A 19,789-nucleotide genomic window follows, 5' to 3' on the forward strand; every position below is an offset into this window, starting at 1 on the left:
CTTGCAAAAAGCAGGAGAAAGTTCCAATAAGAAGCACTCCTAAAGGCCAGTGAAGATGGCCAGAAAAAGCACCTGAGAAGTGAGACTTGTCCTACTTACAGTGACCAATACTTACAAACAGCCCTACTGGAGCCTTTTGGTCCTGTTTCAGGCTCAACTCTACAAAGAAGCTGCATTTCTGTAGTTTCCTTCAACCTAAAAGGGTTTTCTCATCGATTAAAGTAGCAGTTTAAGTTAGGAGAACCTCAGACACATTTTATCCAAGTTAAATGTTGCTGTCATTGCTAACTAAAATGCACTGGGCTTTCCCCCTATCTAAGTTGGGCACAAATCACTCAGCTGAAATAGTTGCAAGTAAAGGCAGGTTTAGCTTACAAGCCAGTAGTACTTGAAGAACCTGTAACAATCTATTGTAAGATGACATTTCTGAGTGGCTTTTTCTCCCTGAAACATTGCTTTGGAGAACTGAAGGGTGAGCCTTTACTTCCTTACAGTCTGTTTTTGCTTGGTTTTCTACATAAGAAAGCTCGTCTGTAAAGATAGAAGTGGGGAAGGGAGGAGCGTGTTCTACAGACAACTACAAAGAAATGGTCACTAATATTTGTACAGATTTCTCTTTCTTTTCATAGGAAGCCCTTCCCCAGGTTAATAAGAACATCTAAAACTCCCGAGATCTTTTTCACCTTGAAAGCTCCATGTGTTTGTCCATCCGAGCTTTTAATTCTTCATTTTCTTGCTGAACCTTCTTTAATTTATCCATTAGGATGGTGTTGTTTTCCACCTTAGAACAAAAGGTCACAGTTTAAACCAAAAGCCGTACGCATATATTCAAGTTACTGACTTAACTATCACACAGCAGACGTTCCTAGTCCCCACGTTGCAGGCTTTGGTGCAAGAAGCACAAAACCAGACAGTGACCGCAGAGCAATGTGACACTGACCAGCTACCGCAGCTGGATGTTCTGTAGGAGCCAGGTAGGCCTACTTGCCTTACTCTTGCGTAACGCTGGCATTTTGCCACTTGTGCTGATTAGATGCCAATAAAGAGGAACTGGCTAAGGTATATGCTGCTCCACGAGCAGATTCTAGTAACTTCCATGAGTTACAGGCAGCAGTTTTATAAGCTACTGCAGACTGAAGGCTGTCTAGAAATAACGTGCTAGAGTGACAAATCAAAGAGCTCCCCTACATAAACAACTCTCCCTGTTATTTCTGATTTTACCTCGTTGCTGCAGGATGTTACCAAAAGTTAAGGAAAACAACCATTTAATAACTGGCTTATGTTCCAAGGGCTTCTCTGCTGTGGCAAACTTCTGTCAGAAGAGATGATGGTTTACAAGTAATTTTCTGGTAATTGGAGACCAGTGGGACTGGGCAGCACACGATGCTGTGCACCACTGAAAAACTGGCATGAACGTATTCCCTTGTACCCAAACCTCTTTCTATACTTCCTCATTAACATCTTGCCTAAGTAAATATTACAACAGTTTTCAAAGGCTCCGCCTAGGATAAGGACCCTGTCCTGCCACAAATTAGAGTTTATAGAACACAGCAGTTGCCTTAAGAGGTGGAAAGGCTACTTGGAGCATCTGGTAATTCCAGCCCCCTCTTTACAAATGGGATTGTACCGGCAGTGTCTCACATTATTATCACATGTTTCCTTTTAAACAAACACAAAAATTGATCTTTGTGTGCAAGCCTGACTAGCCTGAAATCATTACCAGAAAGTAACGCAGGGGCATGGTCCAAAACTGGCAGACCCCAAGGGAAACTCACCAGTTTTTCCATCTTCATTAGCTTTATATCCTGCTGATGGAGTTTCTCATTCTTGATCTCCAGCACTGCTTTCAAACTTTCCAGCTCCTGTTCCAGATACATAATCTGCGGGTTTTTCTGAAAGATTTCCACAAAGTTTCCTTATTACCCTAAATTTCCTGAACAATCTATTTCTCTATTTAGACAGAGCAAGAAAATAAAAATTGTAATGACAGCTGTAACTTCTTTTTTTAAGTGAAATCAAGTCAGACGGGTTTGAACAGGAAAAAGATCCAGTACTGCTTTTTAATCTGATTTGGTTTGTCCTTCATTTTACATTGGCAGTTACAGTTTTTCTTAGCAGGTGTTCAGAAAATACATTTTGTACAGATACGAAAAATCCTTGCGAGTCAAGGGAAACCACTAAAGCTGTCACAGCCAAACTTGTTTTGCAGGAGTGCCGAAAGGCTCCCTCTAAGGCTAGGAGTTCCAAAATTTATTTCGTATTACTCATAACCCATCCCAAGAAGTAATTAGCATAAACATTCAAAGAGTTTTCAGGTGCTGAAGTAGTTCAAAAAGCGCACACAGTTTACACAGCTATGAACTTGGCTGTAGCTGACTTTCACTGTTCTGTATCTGAAGGTAGCTAGCTCGTAAGAAGAAAATAAATATTTTTTCTTTTACGTTATTACTGTTATATTACGGTATATTACACTGCTTTACATCTATGACTTATCTACAATATCGCAAGCCAGCACTTGGATTTTCAGGGGGGAGAGGGGGGATGGGGCAGAGCAGGGTCTGTTTTCTTTATGGATGTCTTCTCCAAAGTAAGGAGCCATTCCAACACTGCAGAGTAAAACATTCTTAACGTTTCAAAGGCAAAGTCACAAGCAAAAATACAGAAACAGAATAAGTCTCAGTCCCTTTCCAGGTATGAGTGGAAAACAAACAGAAGTTAATCAGTGATCAAGTGCGTTGTATAACTAAGTTTATCTTTAAAGCAAACAGAAGTTCTTTTAGCACATTTTGGTAAAATACTGATGTACCACATCGAGTAACAGTTTCATTGCCACATCAGAAAACCTAAGACTCATAGGGAGATGCTTGTAGTTCTGTGGGACGCAGCCCGCAGAGTGTGGCAGAGCAGGGGCTGTAAGGTACAGAGCCAGCACATTTTGCAGGTAACACAAAGGCCCAGTTGTCTATCTTCCATTCTGCTCCCTGTTTTTAAAGACTGTGGCATTTGTGATTCTTGTTCAATTTCTACTTTTGAACATAAGTCAGCGTGAGGGTATGCAGTACTGCCTCAGAGAAGAGGCAGACAATTTCAACGTAATTCCTCTCTTTTATGGCTTTGAATGGAACCTACAAGCTATGGAGAAAAACAAACCTGAAAAATTTAAGTGAATTTTGCTGTCCATTCATTGTATTTTTCCTTTCTGCCCAAAAGAGCCTTGAAACATCTTTAAAGTTACATCTCAGCCACCACATCAGCTACTCATAGTACAACACAAAGCCAGATAACAAGACTAAAGGCCCCAAGAAGACTTTAGCAAAAAAGATAGGAATATCAAGTTGATGCTATTTAAATAATAGTGGAAATACCTCTATCTTCAAAGGCTTAATGGGATTTCTGGCAGTGCAGCACGTGTGCTTACTGCAGAGCAATACACTGCGTCAAACCTTGATCTCTGTACAGAAGCCTCAAGCTTCTGAAGCGCCATACACTGCCAGGATGCAACGCGTATTTGCAGCTGCGTAAAGGCACTTGACTATTGCTCCAAACTGAAATTACATCTGAGCATAGCTGTGGGATACAGTTCAAACTGCTAAGTGCAGTGTGCAACGTAACATGTTCTGTTTGCTATCACCTCTCCCACTCACAGCAACACTGATTGCAGATCCTTCTGGCTGCAGCTCTACCCTGCCACTAGGATAAGTAGCAAGAGAGGAAAAAAAAACTATATTAAATTTCAGTGAAAATTAGAGCAGCTTCTCCTAGGTAAGTCTGCACTTTTTACACACAAAGCAGATGTCTTGTTCTGGCTTTTTCCTCTCCCAAAGCTCTGTGAATGCCCAACAGATGGTTTTCCATCTGAAGGGCTCCCTGTAGCTGAACAGAGGTCACGTTACTGGGGTTCTGCTCTGCTCTCTTCTGACCGATCAGCTCTTCCTCCATCCCACTTTTCTTACCTTCTGGTCCCATCTCAGTATACTCTTTCCAAGTACATACCTGTCCCTCTATTTCAATTTCTGACTTGAATATTTGACCAAGTCTTAAAACAGGGAGTGTGCCGGAAGACAATTCTCCAATTAAGGAGCTGAAGCATACAAATCAGCTATGGCCAACCCCCCTATAATTAACGCTATCCCGTCATGTAAAACACAGACCAATTACACTTGCACATGCCCTGCTTTCCAGGAAAACAACGCAGACTGCCCATGTAAAGTAGCAAAACTGACAAGATCTGGGAAGTGCCAGTAACAACGCATCCTAAATACTTTTTTAAGCATAGAATTTCTCTTCATGTAGTACTGTAGCAGTACTATAGGTCACACTAGAAAGACGAGCATGTTTATATCTAGCCATTCCCAGTGCTTGAAAGGCTCCTCTCAGCACATTTCTAATCCCAGGAGCATCACAGATGACAGCAGCCTTCAGAGGAAAAGCAAGATGGAACGAAAGTTTATCTAAAAGGTACATCAGCAACAAGTATGAATCAAATTCATTCAAGACTCAAGTACACGAAGAGAGGTTTGTTGTAGTGGCACAAGACAGCCCACGCCCTGATCATGGTACTGGCAGAACATTTAGCGACTGACTAGCAGCAAGCTGTGATACACCTTTGGCATACAGTGAGGTCTTTAACTTAGGCAATAACTTACACATTCTACAGATTTATATATTTATAATGGTAAGGTTAATAAACAATACTGTAGCTCTTGACAAAAACTTCTGGTAGGCGATCCATTTAGATAAAATATCAGTAAGTATCAGAGCTCTATCAGATTTCATTGCAAACCTTTCATATTATGCAATAAAATAAACCCAGGCTTACGAGATCTGCCCCGTCTGCTTTACTTTTGAAGATCTGAACTTACAAGATTGGCTTTTTCTTTGGCTATTTGTTTTTGCTCTTCTAATTTCAGCTTCTCACTCAGAGATTCGTTTTCACATTTTAATTCATCAATTTTTTTCTGAAATGAAAAGATGGGCATAGTTAGGCCAAAAATTCACTGCTCATCCCCAAAATGCGTTCTGTAAGTTTTAGACTGTTGCAACAATGCAAACCTTTAACATACCTCAAGCAATTCTTGCTTTTCTTTAAAGGACTCTTCAAGTGACTTCCTTTCAGATTCATGGGCATTCTTGAGCTCTGCAACAAATTATTTTTTGCAGATTTTTAACACCACATCCAAAATGAAAACTCTTTTTGGAAAGAAAAAGCACAAAAAGCCAAAACAGGTAATGCACACGTGCATACTCAGTGACAACACAGAAAGCTCCTTTATCACAAACTGCTCCAAAGCCTATACAAAGCATCAGATTTATTTACTGCTGCTTCAGCTTTGTTGGTTGTCCCTTGGCATACACATGTCATTAGCTGACGAGTCAAGTTTGAAAGCGTTCATCTACACGCAACAGAAGGATGAATTGAACACAAGATCCACATCTGACAAAAGCTGAGTTTCTGAAGGGAAATGCAACAACAACAACAAAAAAAATGTCCTCCAGGAGCCTATAGAAAATGATTACCTTTCCTACTCTGGAAATATCAACCAGAAGAGCTAGTTCTTCAATTGCAGAGGAAGTGTCACCAATTTTAAGGAGGTGAAAGGATCGCTGGAAATGTGGCTGCCAAGTGGAGTTGGAAGGAGGATGGAAATCACCACCTCTTAAATCAATTAGATGCAATACTATTTTTGAGAAATGTTCCCATATCAATCTGGACACTACACCACCCTATTTATCCTTCATGTCAATTTTGAGGTGCTCCATACAGAAACAGGGAGGGTGGGCGGGAGAGCAATTACTCATTACCTTGACATTTTGAGGGCAGATTACACCTTAGACACATCTTTTACTGAAATAAAAAGTCATCTCCGCTCAGGAGCAGTTTTGGAAGTTTCCTTCAACTATAACTGGATTGTGGTTATGTCAGTGTGTAAAATGGGACTTGTTCAGTAGGAAAAGGAGGAATTCAGCCAGCATTTGTAAAGACAGCTGACCAGCAAGAACAACGAAACGTCCTTATTCAGGTTTGATGTGTTTTAGGGATTTTTGTCTGTGACTAGCAGCACTATAACGTAGGTACTTGAACACAAAACACTTGCCTGAAAAAGAGGATTCGTATTCCTTTTTCAGTTCCTCTACTTTTTCTGAGTGGCTGTTTTCAAGTTCCAGCTTAAAGTTTTCATGTGTGATATTTAAATTGTCCACCTGCAATATGACAAGATGAATGCTTCCCCTTAGTGTGCAAACTTAACCCTTGTTTAAAGTGTTGTTCCAGTGGCCTTAGGCCATGTGTAAGTCTACTTAACATATAGTCACAGGAGAAGCTAAGCCACATACAACACTTAATAGATGAGAACAAAACCTTACAGTTCACTGATACCAACAGAAGGATGTGTGCACATCACACACATGGAGTTGCTGCAAAGCAAATTCATGAGCCAGGTGGGGTTTTATAAATCTTAAAGCTCAAGCTGCCTCAAACAGCCAGAAGAGGTCCAGAAGTAATTGAAGCGTGCAGCACACTACCAATTTCTAACATGTTTAAACACAAGCTTACGATCTGGACAGCTTAATGCAGTAACATTTTTTTAATTGCAGTGAAGTGGAGTTTCACACTAGACAAAACACCTTCAAAAATAGCTAAAATTGGGATTCCCTGAAGACTCATTTATAGCATAAAACAATTACTAGAGAATATTCCTACTTAAATGTCACAGACCTGCTCCTGGAGTTGCGCTTTGTACTTCTCAGCTTCTTCGATGCAGATACTTTGGAGCTTCTCGCATTCTGCAGTATAAAACTGTTTAAGCCTCTCCTCCAGTTCAGCTAAATCACTGTGATGTTGCTCATTTAATTTCTGCAGAAATCCTTCATAAGCAACCTGCAGTTCATTCCTGTCTCTCTCCAATTTCTCACAAGCTGCAGAAGTGGTTACTGAGGATGTCAAAAGAAAAAAGAAGTTACTTGATCAAGTTCAACGCTAATTTCATAGTTTCTCGTTACAGGTATTAAAGATAGGGAACACTGCACAGCAATAGGGTTATACAAATATCATTTATCCATGAGACGAGTGCCACCTCCAAGGACACGTGAAAAAACCTTCATAAAATACCAAATACACCATTCTGTATGTTGAGAATTAATTGAATCTAGTTAAATCAGGAGCCCACACAGAAAGCACAGCTGTGACAGCTTGTCATGATGTAGGAGAATGAATGTCTCACTAAAGATACTGGAGTGCTCTAATGAAAAAAAATTAATTGGATTTGCTACTTCACCTAATTTGATCCCATTTCGGGAGCGTATTTTTCAGAGTGCTTCACTTTTTGATATATAAACCACTTAGCTGAGATTAAAAGCGTTAGTATCCTGAAGGCCACCCATTCAGCACGCTGATCACGCTCAGCACTGCAGCCTGCCACGGACTGCCCTATGCAGCGCGGCACAGCACCAGCAGTCTGAGACACGCTACCAACATGCACAGACCTGAGGTATTTAAATACAAGATACGGAGTAGCTTCAGAAATCCAACACCAAGATGCTGGGCCGCTCTCCTCACACCTGTATTAATACAGGTAAGTTGAGAGGACTGCTTCAGTTTGTCTCTCTGTGGTTACACAGCTGATTAAAAGGCAAAATAGAAACTAGTAACTTGTACTTCTGAGTGTGAAATTCAGCATTCACACCTCCACCCAGAAGAATAGAAAGAACCATTTTCCCATTTTCTCCTTCTAATACAAGTGGAGCAAGCACCTTATGAAGCCAAAGGCTGGAAGCAAAGTGGAGCAGAACCCCTAACAGAAGGGCATGGTCACTGACCTTCAGCAGCACTGCTGCTGTGCAGACTTCACTGCTTTGGTTTTCAATACATAGATCAGTCAGATGAGTGTCTACTTAAGAGAAACAATCAACTTGAATGTCAATGTGATGTTGAATGAAATACAGGGCAAGCCATGCGTACACACACGTTATAGCAGCTTGGCACACTGCCCAAACGGTACAAATAGAAACTCCCTATAAAAGCATTGGAAGATCTGTATTTTTTGTAGAGGCATTGCAGGAAATTCTTATCATAGCTTTGTTTGAGCCTTAAGATATGTGAATTGCAGTATCTTCAAGGACTGACTCCCGGATTAGTCCTGGCCTCAGCTGTCATGGAAGCAAGCAGTCTCCCCAAGTAGAGTGCCTGAAGTTAGACACGTGTCAGGTCCCCCCCTCTGCTCATCAAGAGCGAGAGAGTAAGTGACTGATACTGGCACTCTCGTCTGAGGAGAAGGTAATGAAGTCTTGGCCCTACTGCAATCACCCTGAACATCACTTGAACAAGGAAGTTTAACAGTGGGCTGTGCTGCATGGAGACCAATTTGCAAATAGATCTATGTGAATTAGTGGTGTTTTTTTGTTGGTGGTGGTTTGGGGCTTATTTTTCAATAAAGAGCAGGCTTAGCTTTGTGCTAGTTCTGTTTGAAAGGCCTGCTGATCAGGACAGTTTCACGCCAGGCTGTTCATCCTGTGACTGGCCATGATGCGACTAAAGGCCAAACAGAAATACACGGCAGCACTCTCTGCAACTGAAGCCGATTTCACAGCTTTCCAGACCACCACAAAGTAAGATTTTTATTTCCCCATCTTAATTCCTTCCATGAACTACTGTTATGATTCCTCTGGGAAAAAAAAAAAAAAAGTAATATATATATATATATATAAATAGCATTTGCACTTCTATCAATCACATCAGTATAGCTATTGAATGTGTATGCTCTGCATTTGGGGGAAAAGGAAGCACGATAGGCAGGGGACATGGCTATATAATGCAAAGAAACGGGCAGAGAGCCAAATGGAGGCATTAGACAACCTGCAGACCGTGCAGAACTGATCTGACCATTTACCGCAGAGCAACAGGAGTATAGCCGAGAGGCAGCAAGCAGCTCACGTGCCTCATTTAAAATAATTGTAGCAAAATGCTTCAAGAGAACCACTTCCTCTAAAACCAGCGGGGGAAGCAGCAGTCATCCAATTCGTATTTGTAAGGGCAGAGCCATCCATTTGCCTCTACGTTTGAGCTAAAAGAATTTGCTGCCTGGCCCTGTCTTGTCTTTAAATGTCAGCGTACAGAACTTCAGATGATGCAAAACACCTCAGAAAAGAGTCCAAGAGCAAACCACACCTTTGTCAAAGAGAGTAGCCACAGCAGTTCTCGCTCAGCCAGTTTGCAGTTCAGATTTACGAGAAGACGAGTGTTACAAGGGCAAACAAAAACTAACTTTTAAAACCTGCACTGGCAGCTGAAAGTTGCATTACCTTGAAGGCGATGTCTGGCCTCCACAAAGCTGGAAGCTGCCCTGCGTCCTCACAGAGTGCTCCTCTGACCCGAATCCTTGCCATCCAAGCAAGGAGCAGGACCACCACACAAGAAGAGAGCTCCCAGTATCACAGTGGGGCAAGAAATTGTGCGTGCCATGTTTCAGCAAAAGCTCTGACTGAAGAATTTATTTCAAACTATGCGAAGTCCTGTATGCCAAAGTGGTTTGTCCCCACACTCAGAATTCAAGTGTCAGCAGCAAGTATTTTTCACAGCCTATCCATTCCCACGCTGAATAATATAATTAATGACATTGCCTTGTTTTAAGAAAGAGATACAAAAACTGCAGCTAATCCCTTGGTCTGGCTACTCATCCACAACAGGGGAACGCTGCAAAACTCCTGACTGACCAAGGTTGATGACTACTCAAGAGTAATCTGCAACTGGAGCGTGTGCTCTTCCAGTAGTGCATAAAATCTCTATTTCAGCTTCTTTCCCACTTCAGAGACAGCTGAAGTGCATGCTTTGGAGTTTTTATACATGACTATTGTGCTTCCTCTGCCTCCTTGAAGCACTTCCCTCCACAACTCCACATCTTTATTATGCCACTCATTAAGAAGACCACAGACTGAGCTGAAGAAACAACAGGAGACAAATGGTCGCATGACATTTGGAAGAAAAATCAGATGAAATAGTGCACTACCCATCCACCCATTACATTTGCTTAATCACATCTCTAACACTAAATAGTTTTAAGCTGTCAGGCTGCTTGTAGAATATATAGAATGGTGGACTTGGCAGCCAGAAGCAAGATCTGCTTCATTACTGAAATAGAAAATCTGTTCATATTGTTACCCACTTGTTATCCCAGCCAGCCTGGTATTATTACAACACAGAGCAAGATTAATCCATGTTTTAATGCTCAACACCTGTTTATTACCCATGAAGAGCCTGGTTCTTTTGGGTGGAACCACTACCTCCAGCAATCACAGGAAGCTCCTGACATTTGGTAACAGCCAAATGTCTTCATTCAGAAGCATTTTCGACATGTAAAATTAACATCCATACGTAGCTGTTAACAGCGGCCGCTTCCATCTCACAAATTTAACTGCAGAGCTTTCTGTGTGCCAGCAACATCAGCCACCACCTAGAAACAGAGGCGTGGAGAACCAGGCACCGGCAGCTCCCTCCAAGAGCACAAACCACGGCAGCTCCCAACAGCACCAACCGTAGCCCCAGGTGAAGGAGAGGGCTCCAGAAGTTGCCCTGTTTCGTAGAAACCCCAAGAAGTGTACTGCACGTTCCCAGGAAAAGCAGCCAAGGGATAACAAGGGATAAGCCCTTACAAATGTGTAATATCTCCTCTTTTCTAAATTTAGTTTGGTTTTACTCTAATTATATAACAATTCATTGTAACTAAACCAATCCAGTCCTTACGGCTCAAATGCTTACATAAAAACATTGCTGCTCAGCTTACTCTCCTCCTAAAAGCCACCACAGCCATAGCTCAGAGAAGAGAAAACATGTTGTTGTTTTTTTGGAATCCTAAATTGAATTACTTTGAAGCAAAAGTTATCTTCATAAAGTTGTCTAAGTCACTCACTGGCCTAGTTATGATTTATGAAATGGAAACCCATTAGACTGTCTGACATTTCAAAACAGAGGTCACTAGTTCAGTAAACGGGCAGCATTTTAATAGGTATGGGGGATGTGAAGAGCCGGTAAGTGCCAGAAAGCATCAAGTATTTAGCACGGTGTTTGTTATGCCACAGCGCATAACGTTTTATTGCTCCAACTTCATCTTTCACGTAGGAATATTTATGAATACCTTCCATTGACCAGTGAGTCTACTGCAGGAACACAAGCTCATTTCCTTCCCTACAGATTTTTTGTTGTTATTACCCAATAATTAGGTCACATTTCTGGCAGATTCAATATTGGTAATCCTTCTACCCAAGCGTGCTTTCTGTTCATGACCACATTTCTCTCGGCGTTACTTCTGTAACGAGACTAACAACACGTGGTGCCACAGTCTTGTTTCTTGGGCAAGGTGAAACGAGGCAGGTAAACCAAAAGCATGCTTTGAGCTATGTTTAAGTGGGTTTGGTTGAATACATATATGAAACACTCAGGTGTCTGCCAGGAAAAAGTTCCTATCCTACAATACTGCAGATGCTAAGAGTATCAGCAGGCAGGGAAAAGCATGGGAAGCCAGGTTCCCTCCCCCAGGTAGCTGATGGAAACGTCTAGCTGCTGTTACCTACTCTCAAGAATTACCATAACCTGAAAACCAAATCATACCCACTCCATCTGTCAGTAAAAAACAACAGCCTTTTTGTCCCAACCTCCAAAGTGCACTTTAAAGGTCATTTATTAATAATAATAATAATTAAAAAAAATAGCAGCAGAAAGGGATTTCTGAAGAAAATACTGTTTACCAATGGCAGTACGGAAGGGTTAGATGTCTGGCTGTCGAGGATGCGGGCAGGTCTCTCCTGCCCCCTGACAAAGGCTCCTGCATTGCAGTTTTCAAAGGGCCAACACGTCGGCTGAGTCAGCTCTGCAGCAGCTGGTGCATAGCAGCACCGGCCTGGATCGTGTCCAGCAGGGCTCCAAAGTGACTCCAAAACAATTGGAAGCACAATTAATGTTGGGGAGTAGTTTTGTACCTCTGAGGAAACGCAACTCTTACGATTTCTACTTATGTAATTAAACGGGTAACTAGAAATAATTTACATGTTAGCCTGTATCTTAATAAGGAGAGAAACAGGTGGCAAACAGCACTTGTATCTGCCCTGGGATCCCAGGACCAAGGCGTTTACATTCAAGCCACCAAGTTCAGTCTTTGAGGCTGGAGGTTTTAAGGAAAGCCATGGCTGGGAATGAAAGTGACCTCCTTGGAAAAGCCTGTCCCCAAATACATCATCACCGCTAATCCTCGCATGTGTTTCCAGCTACTGAAAGCAGAAAGCAGACAGCGTCTGGTACATGTCCTCTGCACGAGGCTTGGTGACACGGTGGCTATCAAAGTGAAAGTCTGGGACTGCACTGCATATCTAAACCAGTCCCCCACCCCAAAACGTTTGCACGCAGTCATTAAACAGGAACGTATTTGGGTAGAAAGGGGATTGCAGCATAACCCAGCAAAACGGACAGTTTGATAGCAAGCCAATTTGGTTTTGCAAGGTAAATAAAGGAGCTTGGGAGCATATGCAATTAAACTTCAAAGGCAGAAACTGAGGACTCAAACCTGCAAGGTGCACGCTGCAGATTTCATGCTCCTCTCGAATTTGGCAACATTCAGTGCACAGACTATGCCAAGCTGGACACACCTGGTTCCTCTTCCTAGACCGCTCGTTCCCAAACTGCGAAACAACATGCCTTAAAAACACGTCAGCCTGGGACTGCATGAGGCAGGGTGTCCATACAGCCCAAAGAAGACTGAAACTGAAGTTAACTGTCTAACCAGCCTGTGCCTAAATAATGCTATGAACCCAAATCTCTCAATCCTTACCTCAAAACAACCCATGGGAATCTTAAATGCAGCTCTACCCATTTAGCAGGGGAAGCAGAGCTGATTAGCAGGTGTGCATTTAACAGCTATTTTCAGCTAAAGCTAACATTACAAGAATGTATTTCCTAAACCTGGTCAACAAGTGAGGCCTGGCTGGCTTTATTTTAAGCAAATCTTTAAAAGCCAGATGGAATTGCAGACCTGCCACTGCAGACCTGTGCTGAGAAGCACAGGCAGGCCGGGTGCGTGACGTGGCTATGCCAGAGGAGTTGCGTGAAGATAAATGTTTTCCTGAAATCACAGGGAAAATTGGGAAACTGTGCAAAGGGAAGCCAGCCTGAGGGAGCGTCACCTCAGCCAGGGCTCAGCCAGCACCCGATATAATATGCAATATACACATACAAACAATATACGTATATAAAATTTATATATATAAGTCCATGTTATCTTCACAACACAACTCTGTAGTTCATCCAAGAAGTTTCCTCACTATGAGTTGAGTTCTGCTTTTGTCACTGTGGGGTGACAGAGTGCTGGCTGCTGCAGGACGCAGCCCTCTGCCCTTCCCTTGCCCCGGCCCAGCTCCTCCAGCCCGGCTGCTTGGAAGCCCCCAGCCTTCAGCAGGCTCCAGGCAGGCACTGGCACAAGGACACGAGGCCAGGGGGACCCAAGGCTCTTTCAAAAGCAGCTCCTACAGTGCAACCCAGACACTTCATCAGCAGAAAGGTTAAAGGTTGCAGCATGGGAGAGGCCGCTGAGCACTAAGCTCTAGAAAAGCCCCAGCTTTCTAGTGTTGAACTTTCAGGAAAGAAATCTTGACACGTTTCTGTGGTGTGTTTGGTACCTTTGGCACTCTCTTGCATCTACCCATGCTGCAAGGCTCTTGCTGCTTGTGCTGCTCACACACCACAAATTCACACAACACCAAGTAAAGCTCCCAGAAAGCTGCATTTTGCAATAAGCTCTCAACTGGACACCAGTAACAGTGACAAGGAGAAGCTGTGCTCTGCTGGTTCAGCTGGGGGTAGCCCCTTCCTCCCCATCAAGCTTTCAACTCTAATTAGTCACAGGAGTTGCCTGCCCTACTAATCAGCACTAATAAATAAATCTGAACACTAAGTGCACCACCTGCACGGAACAAGACCTACCCTCCAGTTTGTTTGAGACAACACTCAACTTCCAAAGCATGTGAAAACAAACACTTCGGCTCCTCAGTAATAAGTGATATATCTGAAACCACTGCACTCCTCACTTCTGCTTTCAGAAGGTTGTTTTTTTTTTTTTTTTTTTTCTATTTAAAGGGGCTCCATCCTGACAGAAGTGGGCTTTTTATAAAACTCTAGTTTCATTTTCAAGCACCCTCAGTTTAATTCAATGACTTTTTGCACTCCACAAGTTGATCCTGCTTTGAGTTCAAACAAGTTAGATGAAGTTGCCATTAACGCAGTTAAATCAAGCTTCACAGTTGGCAAAAGCAGCCCTTGCACATTACAGCTCAATTTCATATTATAGCTGTCCGCTAGAATGAGTTCAAAGATGTAATCTCATTAGCCCGACACCACTGCCTTCTATTAATTCCCCACTCATTCACCTACAAGTCACTAATGCAAAATGTGAATTTTGCGCAGCGTATTGCACAGCTTTATGGATTTTTGCTGCAGACTTCTAGAGTTGGGGTTCAGACAGTGCGCACATTGCCAGACACCCCCCATCTTCTGAAAGCGAGTTCTGTGGTCATCAGATGCGTGTTTCGTGAGGAGGCTCCCCAGGCACAGGCAGCTCCGTGCCATGGATTCGGTGAACCCGGGGTCACGCTGCCGAGGCTCTGAACACAGCGATGCAGCATCTGAGCAGGACTCAGGCAGGGAGTTAAATGCCTGCCATTACAACGCCACGGCATCTGTCTTTGCAGAGATCCGGTCTGCCCCATTTGTGCTTTCATTGAGATTAATAAGGTAAATAAATTCTTACCCAGTTCTCCTCGAAGGTTGACCAGCTCCTGAGATAACTCTTTGTGTTGTTTCAGTGCTTCCTCCCTCTGTAGGAGAAAAAACAAACAAACCCAAACACCGGTTACTAGCGACCTGGACAGGGCACCTTCCAATAATCAACTTCGATGTGCTCTGCAGCAAAACAAGAGGCAGGAGCAAGAAGCCAAGACATGAATCATGTAGGACAACAGCCCCACCGTTCCCAAACACACAGATGTTCTCCTGTCGTTAAGGAAGTTGTACTCTAAAACGAAATAATAGCTCCGTTGGTTGTTTTTTTATTATTATTATTTTTATTCCAGGATACCATGGCAATCTGAATCCTGCTCCGCAGCACTCGCCTGCACACTTTATGATGGGTGGAGCGCCGGGAGCCCTGGGCACAAGGCAGCCGATGGCTGACAAGGGCAGAGGAGTGCCCAAGGCGGGCAGGGCACCTTGCAGGGTGCGTTACGGGGTGGGCATCGCCCCGCACCCCCAGAGAGCCAGGAGGGGAGCACAGGATCCCCCCTCTTCTCTCCCTTTGCCAGCTCCTTCCTCCCCTCGCCGCGCCCCGCTCCCCAGCATCACTACCAAAAAAAACACACCCCAAAAACCCCCAAACCCCGCACCCCGCATCCCCGCCCGATCCAGGCGAGCCCGGCGGCGTTACCCTGGCTGCGGCGCACGGCGGGTAGGTGCAGAGCCTGCTGCCGGAGCAGCCCATCCCTCGGGCAGCGCCTGCCTCCCGCTGCCGAGCCCCGGGCTGCGATCGGTGCCCGCCCGCGGGAGGGAGGGAGGGAGAGAGGGAGAGGGGGGGAAGAGCTGCGGGGGGTGGCGGAGCCGGGAGCCGCCGCTTTTCGGGCTTTAAATCGCGGAGGAGAGAGGAGCGGGAGGCCCGGAGCCGCTGGCTTTGTGCTTCCGCTAGGGAACACCGGGAGGGAAAAAAAAAAAAAAAAAAAAAAGAAGGAAAGAAAAAGAAAATAAACCCGCCCCGGCCCCGAGCCGCCGGGGCTCGGGCAGGCAGGGGCACGGGCGCCCCGAGGCGGCGGCGCCCCTCGCAGCCGCACGAGTGACAGCGCCGTGCCTCCGGGACACAGCTGCTGCTGTCAGCACCGTGCTGCAGCCGGTGGCTGCCCCCCTTGGGGTGAGAACACGGGCAGAGCCCGGCCACGCCGCACGAAAAGCTTGGGGGACAAAGCCACCCCACACAGAAAGCCCCCGGGGCAAAGCCCGGCGACGCCAAGCCCCGCTCCGCCTGCCTCTGTGGGCTTCCAGGAGGCTGCACGCCACAGGGAGCCACTGAGGGGGTTCCTCTCCCCACTTCTTGGCTCACATACTCAGCCCTGATTGTAATTCTCACCCAAAAAATCATCCCTGACCTGATCACCACCTGCCTCCCCCTCTGGCCGGTGGCTGCACGGTGCGGTAGGCCCCTCGGGAAGGCCGCCATTCGGGCTGGTGCCTCCAAAAGGCCTGCCTCATGGCCCACAGAATGGCTCGTGTCTGGTTTTAATTAAAGCTATTCTGATCTCTGTGTCCTTTCCACATCAAATTAACCGACTGGCCAACCAGAAGCCAAAACCTCAAAGCAGAATAGGAGACACTGCTCTCCTGAGCCCAATCTCTCATTTGGGAGCTCCTTGCTTCCCGCTGCTCTCGCACCGTTTTGCATTTTCCTGGTGCTGTTGATCCGTAAGCCCTCAGCCTTCAACGCGCCCACTCGTGGTTTCCCAAAGCAAGAAATCCACGCAGACATGCCCCATGACCCCCATGAAAGAAAACATTCAGAAAAGGCTTCCCATCAGGACCACCAGCCACCTGGTAAAATGCCAAACACAACTCCCAAAATCCAGGAGGGGCCATCTTCAGTATTTCATTCCCAGACAGCTATGCAGGTATCTTCTAGCTCATACTTCACAAGATTGTAGTGAAAATCAATACCAAAAACTGAAAAAACAGCTCCACGAGGCAGGATCAAGCAGTTTTGGCCTTGCTCATTTCTCCATATAATTTTATCATTGCCAGATTTCTCCAACAGCACAATCCTCGGTTAGCTGTCACAGACTCAAGGAGGCTCTTAGTAACAATTTAAAGCTGTTTCTGGCAAAATTTATGAGCTTATGGCAAGATGATGGAGGATGGCTGGGTACCTACTTCTCTTATTTCAAAAGAATCTGTTACAGCTGTGCAAGGCAGCCAGGCTAGCTTTAGCAAAAGCATTTATGCTACCACAAACATGGAGGCAGTGGGCAGCCACGAGAACAGAGCTCGGGGACAAAAGCTTTGCCCCAGGTGGTACCATTCGGGTGCATCTCTCTTGTAAGATGCTGTAAAACAATGCTCAGCATAAAGCAGGAGACCTGGACATTTCCTGTTACGTGCGGGATTAAGCAGTTAAAAAAAATCCTTCACAGCTTTTGAGGATTTGTCAGGAAACTCCAGGGGGATGTGTGCCCAACAGCAAGTACACCTGGGAAGGTGAGATGTGCTCTGCTGCAGCCAGAGAGAAACACAAAAGCAGGGGAAAAAAGGTACGAGGTAAAGGGTGGAGATCGTGACAGTTTCAAAATGACAAAAATGACAAGTCAGGAATGGAATAAATTACGAGATGTCTTATTCATGCTTTTGTTACTGGCAGTTACAGGCTCAAGAGTGCTTTTTCCTGGCAGCCAGCTGGTTTTGCTGCAGCTCTAAATTCCAACAGACCAGCCTGGTGTCATCTTAGGAGAAGGACAACAGTGAGGACACAAACAGCTCAGAAGCTGCCATCTCTGTGCCTTAAAAGCAGGAAGCTCCACAAACGTCCACATTCCACAATGAACACAAAAGGTATCTAGCACCAAGCATGCCAGCAGCCAACCTTCCTGGCCATGTACCTAAGCTGAATATTCGCCTGCGAGAGCCACAAGGTATCCCCAAGAGCTAAGCTACAAGCATTTCCCGAGCGGCCGGTGTTTCACAAATCTTCCAAATTGTTCTCATGAGAAGCCTCGCGCTGCAAATTCCCTCCCACATATTGTCTATCAGGTTTGGAACAAGTATTATTGGCGCATAGCTCCAGCTGCACTCTGCAAAGTACCGATACGTTTCCCATGGAACGGTCACAACTGACTTCTAGGTCCTGAAGTATTTCAGAAAATCAGTCATGTTGTGGGACTTTTTCTGTGACACGAACATATCCTGCCTATACTGGGGCGTTCTCCTCTTAAGGAGGAGATACGGAGTGGTCCCTGCCAACAGAAGGGAGAGAAAGGCTCAGATGATGCCATTACGAAGCACCCCATGGCAGCAAATGCGCAGGAGGCTTTGAGTCAGGAGCAGTTAGACCTGTTACGGGCAGAACTGCAAGGTGGAAAGAGCTCTGATCTGCAAGGCTGCGGATCAGCCTTCTCGTTTTATCACTGATACACTTCCTAAACAAGTTGTTTCAGGAGTCAACACACGTGAGAGGAGGACAAAGTTCCATATATAAAAATATATTTGTTAAAACAGAATAAATAAAATTTGTCCAGAGTCTGTAAGACAGAAATTCATGAGAGCAGCAAAGAAAGGAAGCACCCAACTGTGTTTCACTGTCAGATATAGGGTCAAATTAATTTTATTCCGGGAAAAGAAAGCCTGATTTTGAAAGCTGTTTAGTGTCAAACAATAAGCACTTACTCCTAAACCAAATTCAGAGAGAAACATTATTTATTTATTTCAAGATACCAAAAGGTTATTTGTAAACAATTCTCCAACATGAGTGAAAAGATGAGTATGATCACTGGCCTTAACGTGGAAGCTGAGTCATGTCTCTGTATAAACTCCAGTCACTCACGTGGCATCAGCTATAGCTCGGAGGTAGTTATGCGGGGGTAACAAAAGGGCCATTCATATCCGCTCTGCAATATTACATTTGCATTGATTACTTTGGTCCTTATGGCAGACTACCTCTACCAGTTCCTGTTCCTTCCTCGTCCTTTAAGCAAGTAAGCAAGTCTTCTAATTAGAAGTCAGCAATTTTAGAAATTGTCTTTAAAAAAAAAAAAAAAAAACAAACACTCACCCAACCTCAACCCACTTAAATATTGAAATACTATCTCTTTCACAGTACTCAGAGGCAAAAGCAAGGTAAAGTTAGCCAGGTATCATTAAAGTTAGCCAGGGTCTTTAACCCCCTTCTCCAGGTATATTTTTGAATGGAGGACTAGACTATTACTGCAGTAAAGTGAAAATGCCATTAATCATCTCAAATCAACCAACCTACAGTGAAATGACTATTTCCAAATTACTCTTGACATTGTTATTGTGCTGCCTTCTTATCAGACAAAATAAACAATCAATTTTCACCTGCCCTTGACTTCTTACTTCAAACAGAACCCAGTTGAGTCTCAGACTACAACTCTTCTGCGATTAGCTAAGAGAGACTCCCTGTAACTTCCAACATTTGACTTCTCTCATTTATGAAGCATCAAATGTTTGTTCCCCAATGTTTAGTATGTGAAACAGTAAAGCAGAGAACCAGCCAGACAGGATTCCTGTGAGTCACTTAATATTTAATATGGATCTTGAACTTGTGGGCTCTACACTTGTACAAACATTAGACAGGATCTTATGCTCATATGAGAGAATAAGCACTTGTCTTCCCATTTTGAAAAATGGCCACCTGTATGCAATAGCTTTACAAAGTTAGGCCCAGATGGAGTAGTAAGATGGGCTATTTAACTTTACAGCCCATTTCCTACTCTATAAGATTCCTGAACTGTAATATTAACTTTATGTCACACAGAATTACTCTCTTCTTCCCTGTTAAAATTCTCATCTCATAAGCAAGTTCACCCTACTTGAGCAATTATTTAATTTTTCAGTGTTTTCCCAAATTTGCTTCAATTCATCTCATCTGAGCATGCGACAAAGTCAAAGTCTTGAACAGATATGATGCAGCTTGACAAACCGCAATGCCATAACTTAAATTCTCACATCTATAGAATTATAATTACCTTTATCAAAATTTTTAAAGGTTAG

The 19,789-nt window shown here is 44.1% G+C and overlaps 1 protein-coding gene across 6 annotated transcripts in view; it reads right to left on the minus strand.

Annotated features, from left to right (window-relative positions):
• MTUS1 (microtubule associated scaffold protein 1) overlaps window positions 1–19,789 on the minus strand; it is a 113,479-nt gene that overhangs the window by 2,692 nt on the left and 90,998 nt on the right. For 4 of the 6 annotated variants that reach the window (XM_082758965.1, XM_082758967.1, XM_082758966.1 and 1 more), the window contains 7 exons: window positions 14,784–14,850; window positions 6,716–6,930; window positions 6,096–6,201; window positions 5,064–5,137; window positions 4,863–4,958; window positions 1,776–1,892; window positions 684–781 (listed from right to left, as the gene is read on the minus strand). In XM_082758965.1, the coding sequence (XP_082615091.1) occupies window positions 684–781; window positions 1,776–1,892; window positions 4,863–4,958; window positions 5,064–5,137; window positions 6,096–6,201; window positions 6,716–6,930; window positions 14,784–14,850 (773 nt within the window). Of the gene's footprint in view, window positions 1–683; window positions 782–1,775; window positions 1,893–4,862; window positions 4,959–5,063; window positions 5,138–6,095; window positions 6,202–6,715; window positions 6,931–14,783; window positions 14,851–15,455; window positions 15,684–19,789 lie in introns of those variants that run through there. The other 2 variants (XM_082758970.1, XM_082758968.1) reach the window with 2 other exon arrangements.

Source organism: Aythya marila, assembly GCF_965140915.1.
Source record: "Aythya marila genome assembly, chromosome: 4".
NCBI lineage: Eukaryota > Metazoa > Chordata > Aves > Anseriformes > Anatidae > Aythya > Aythya marila.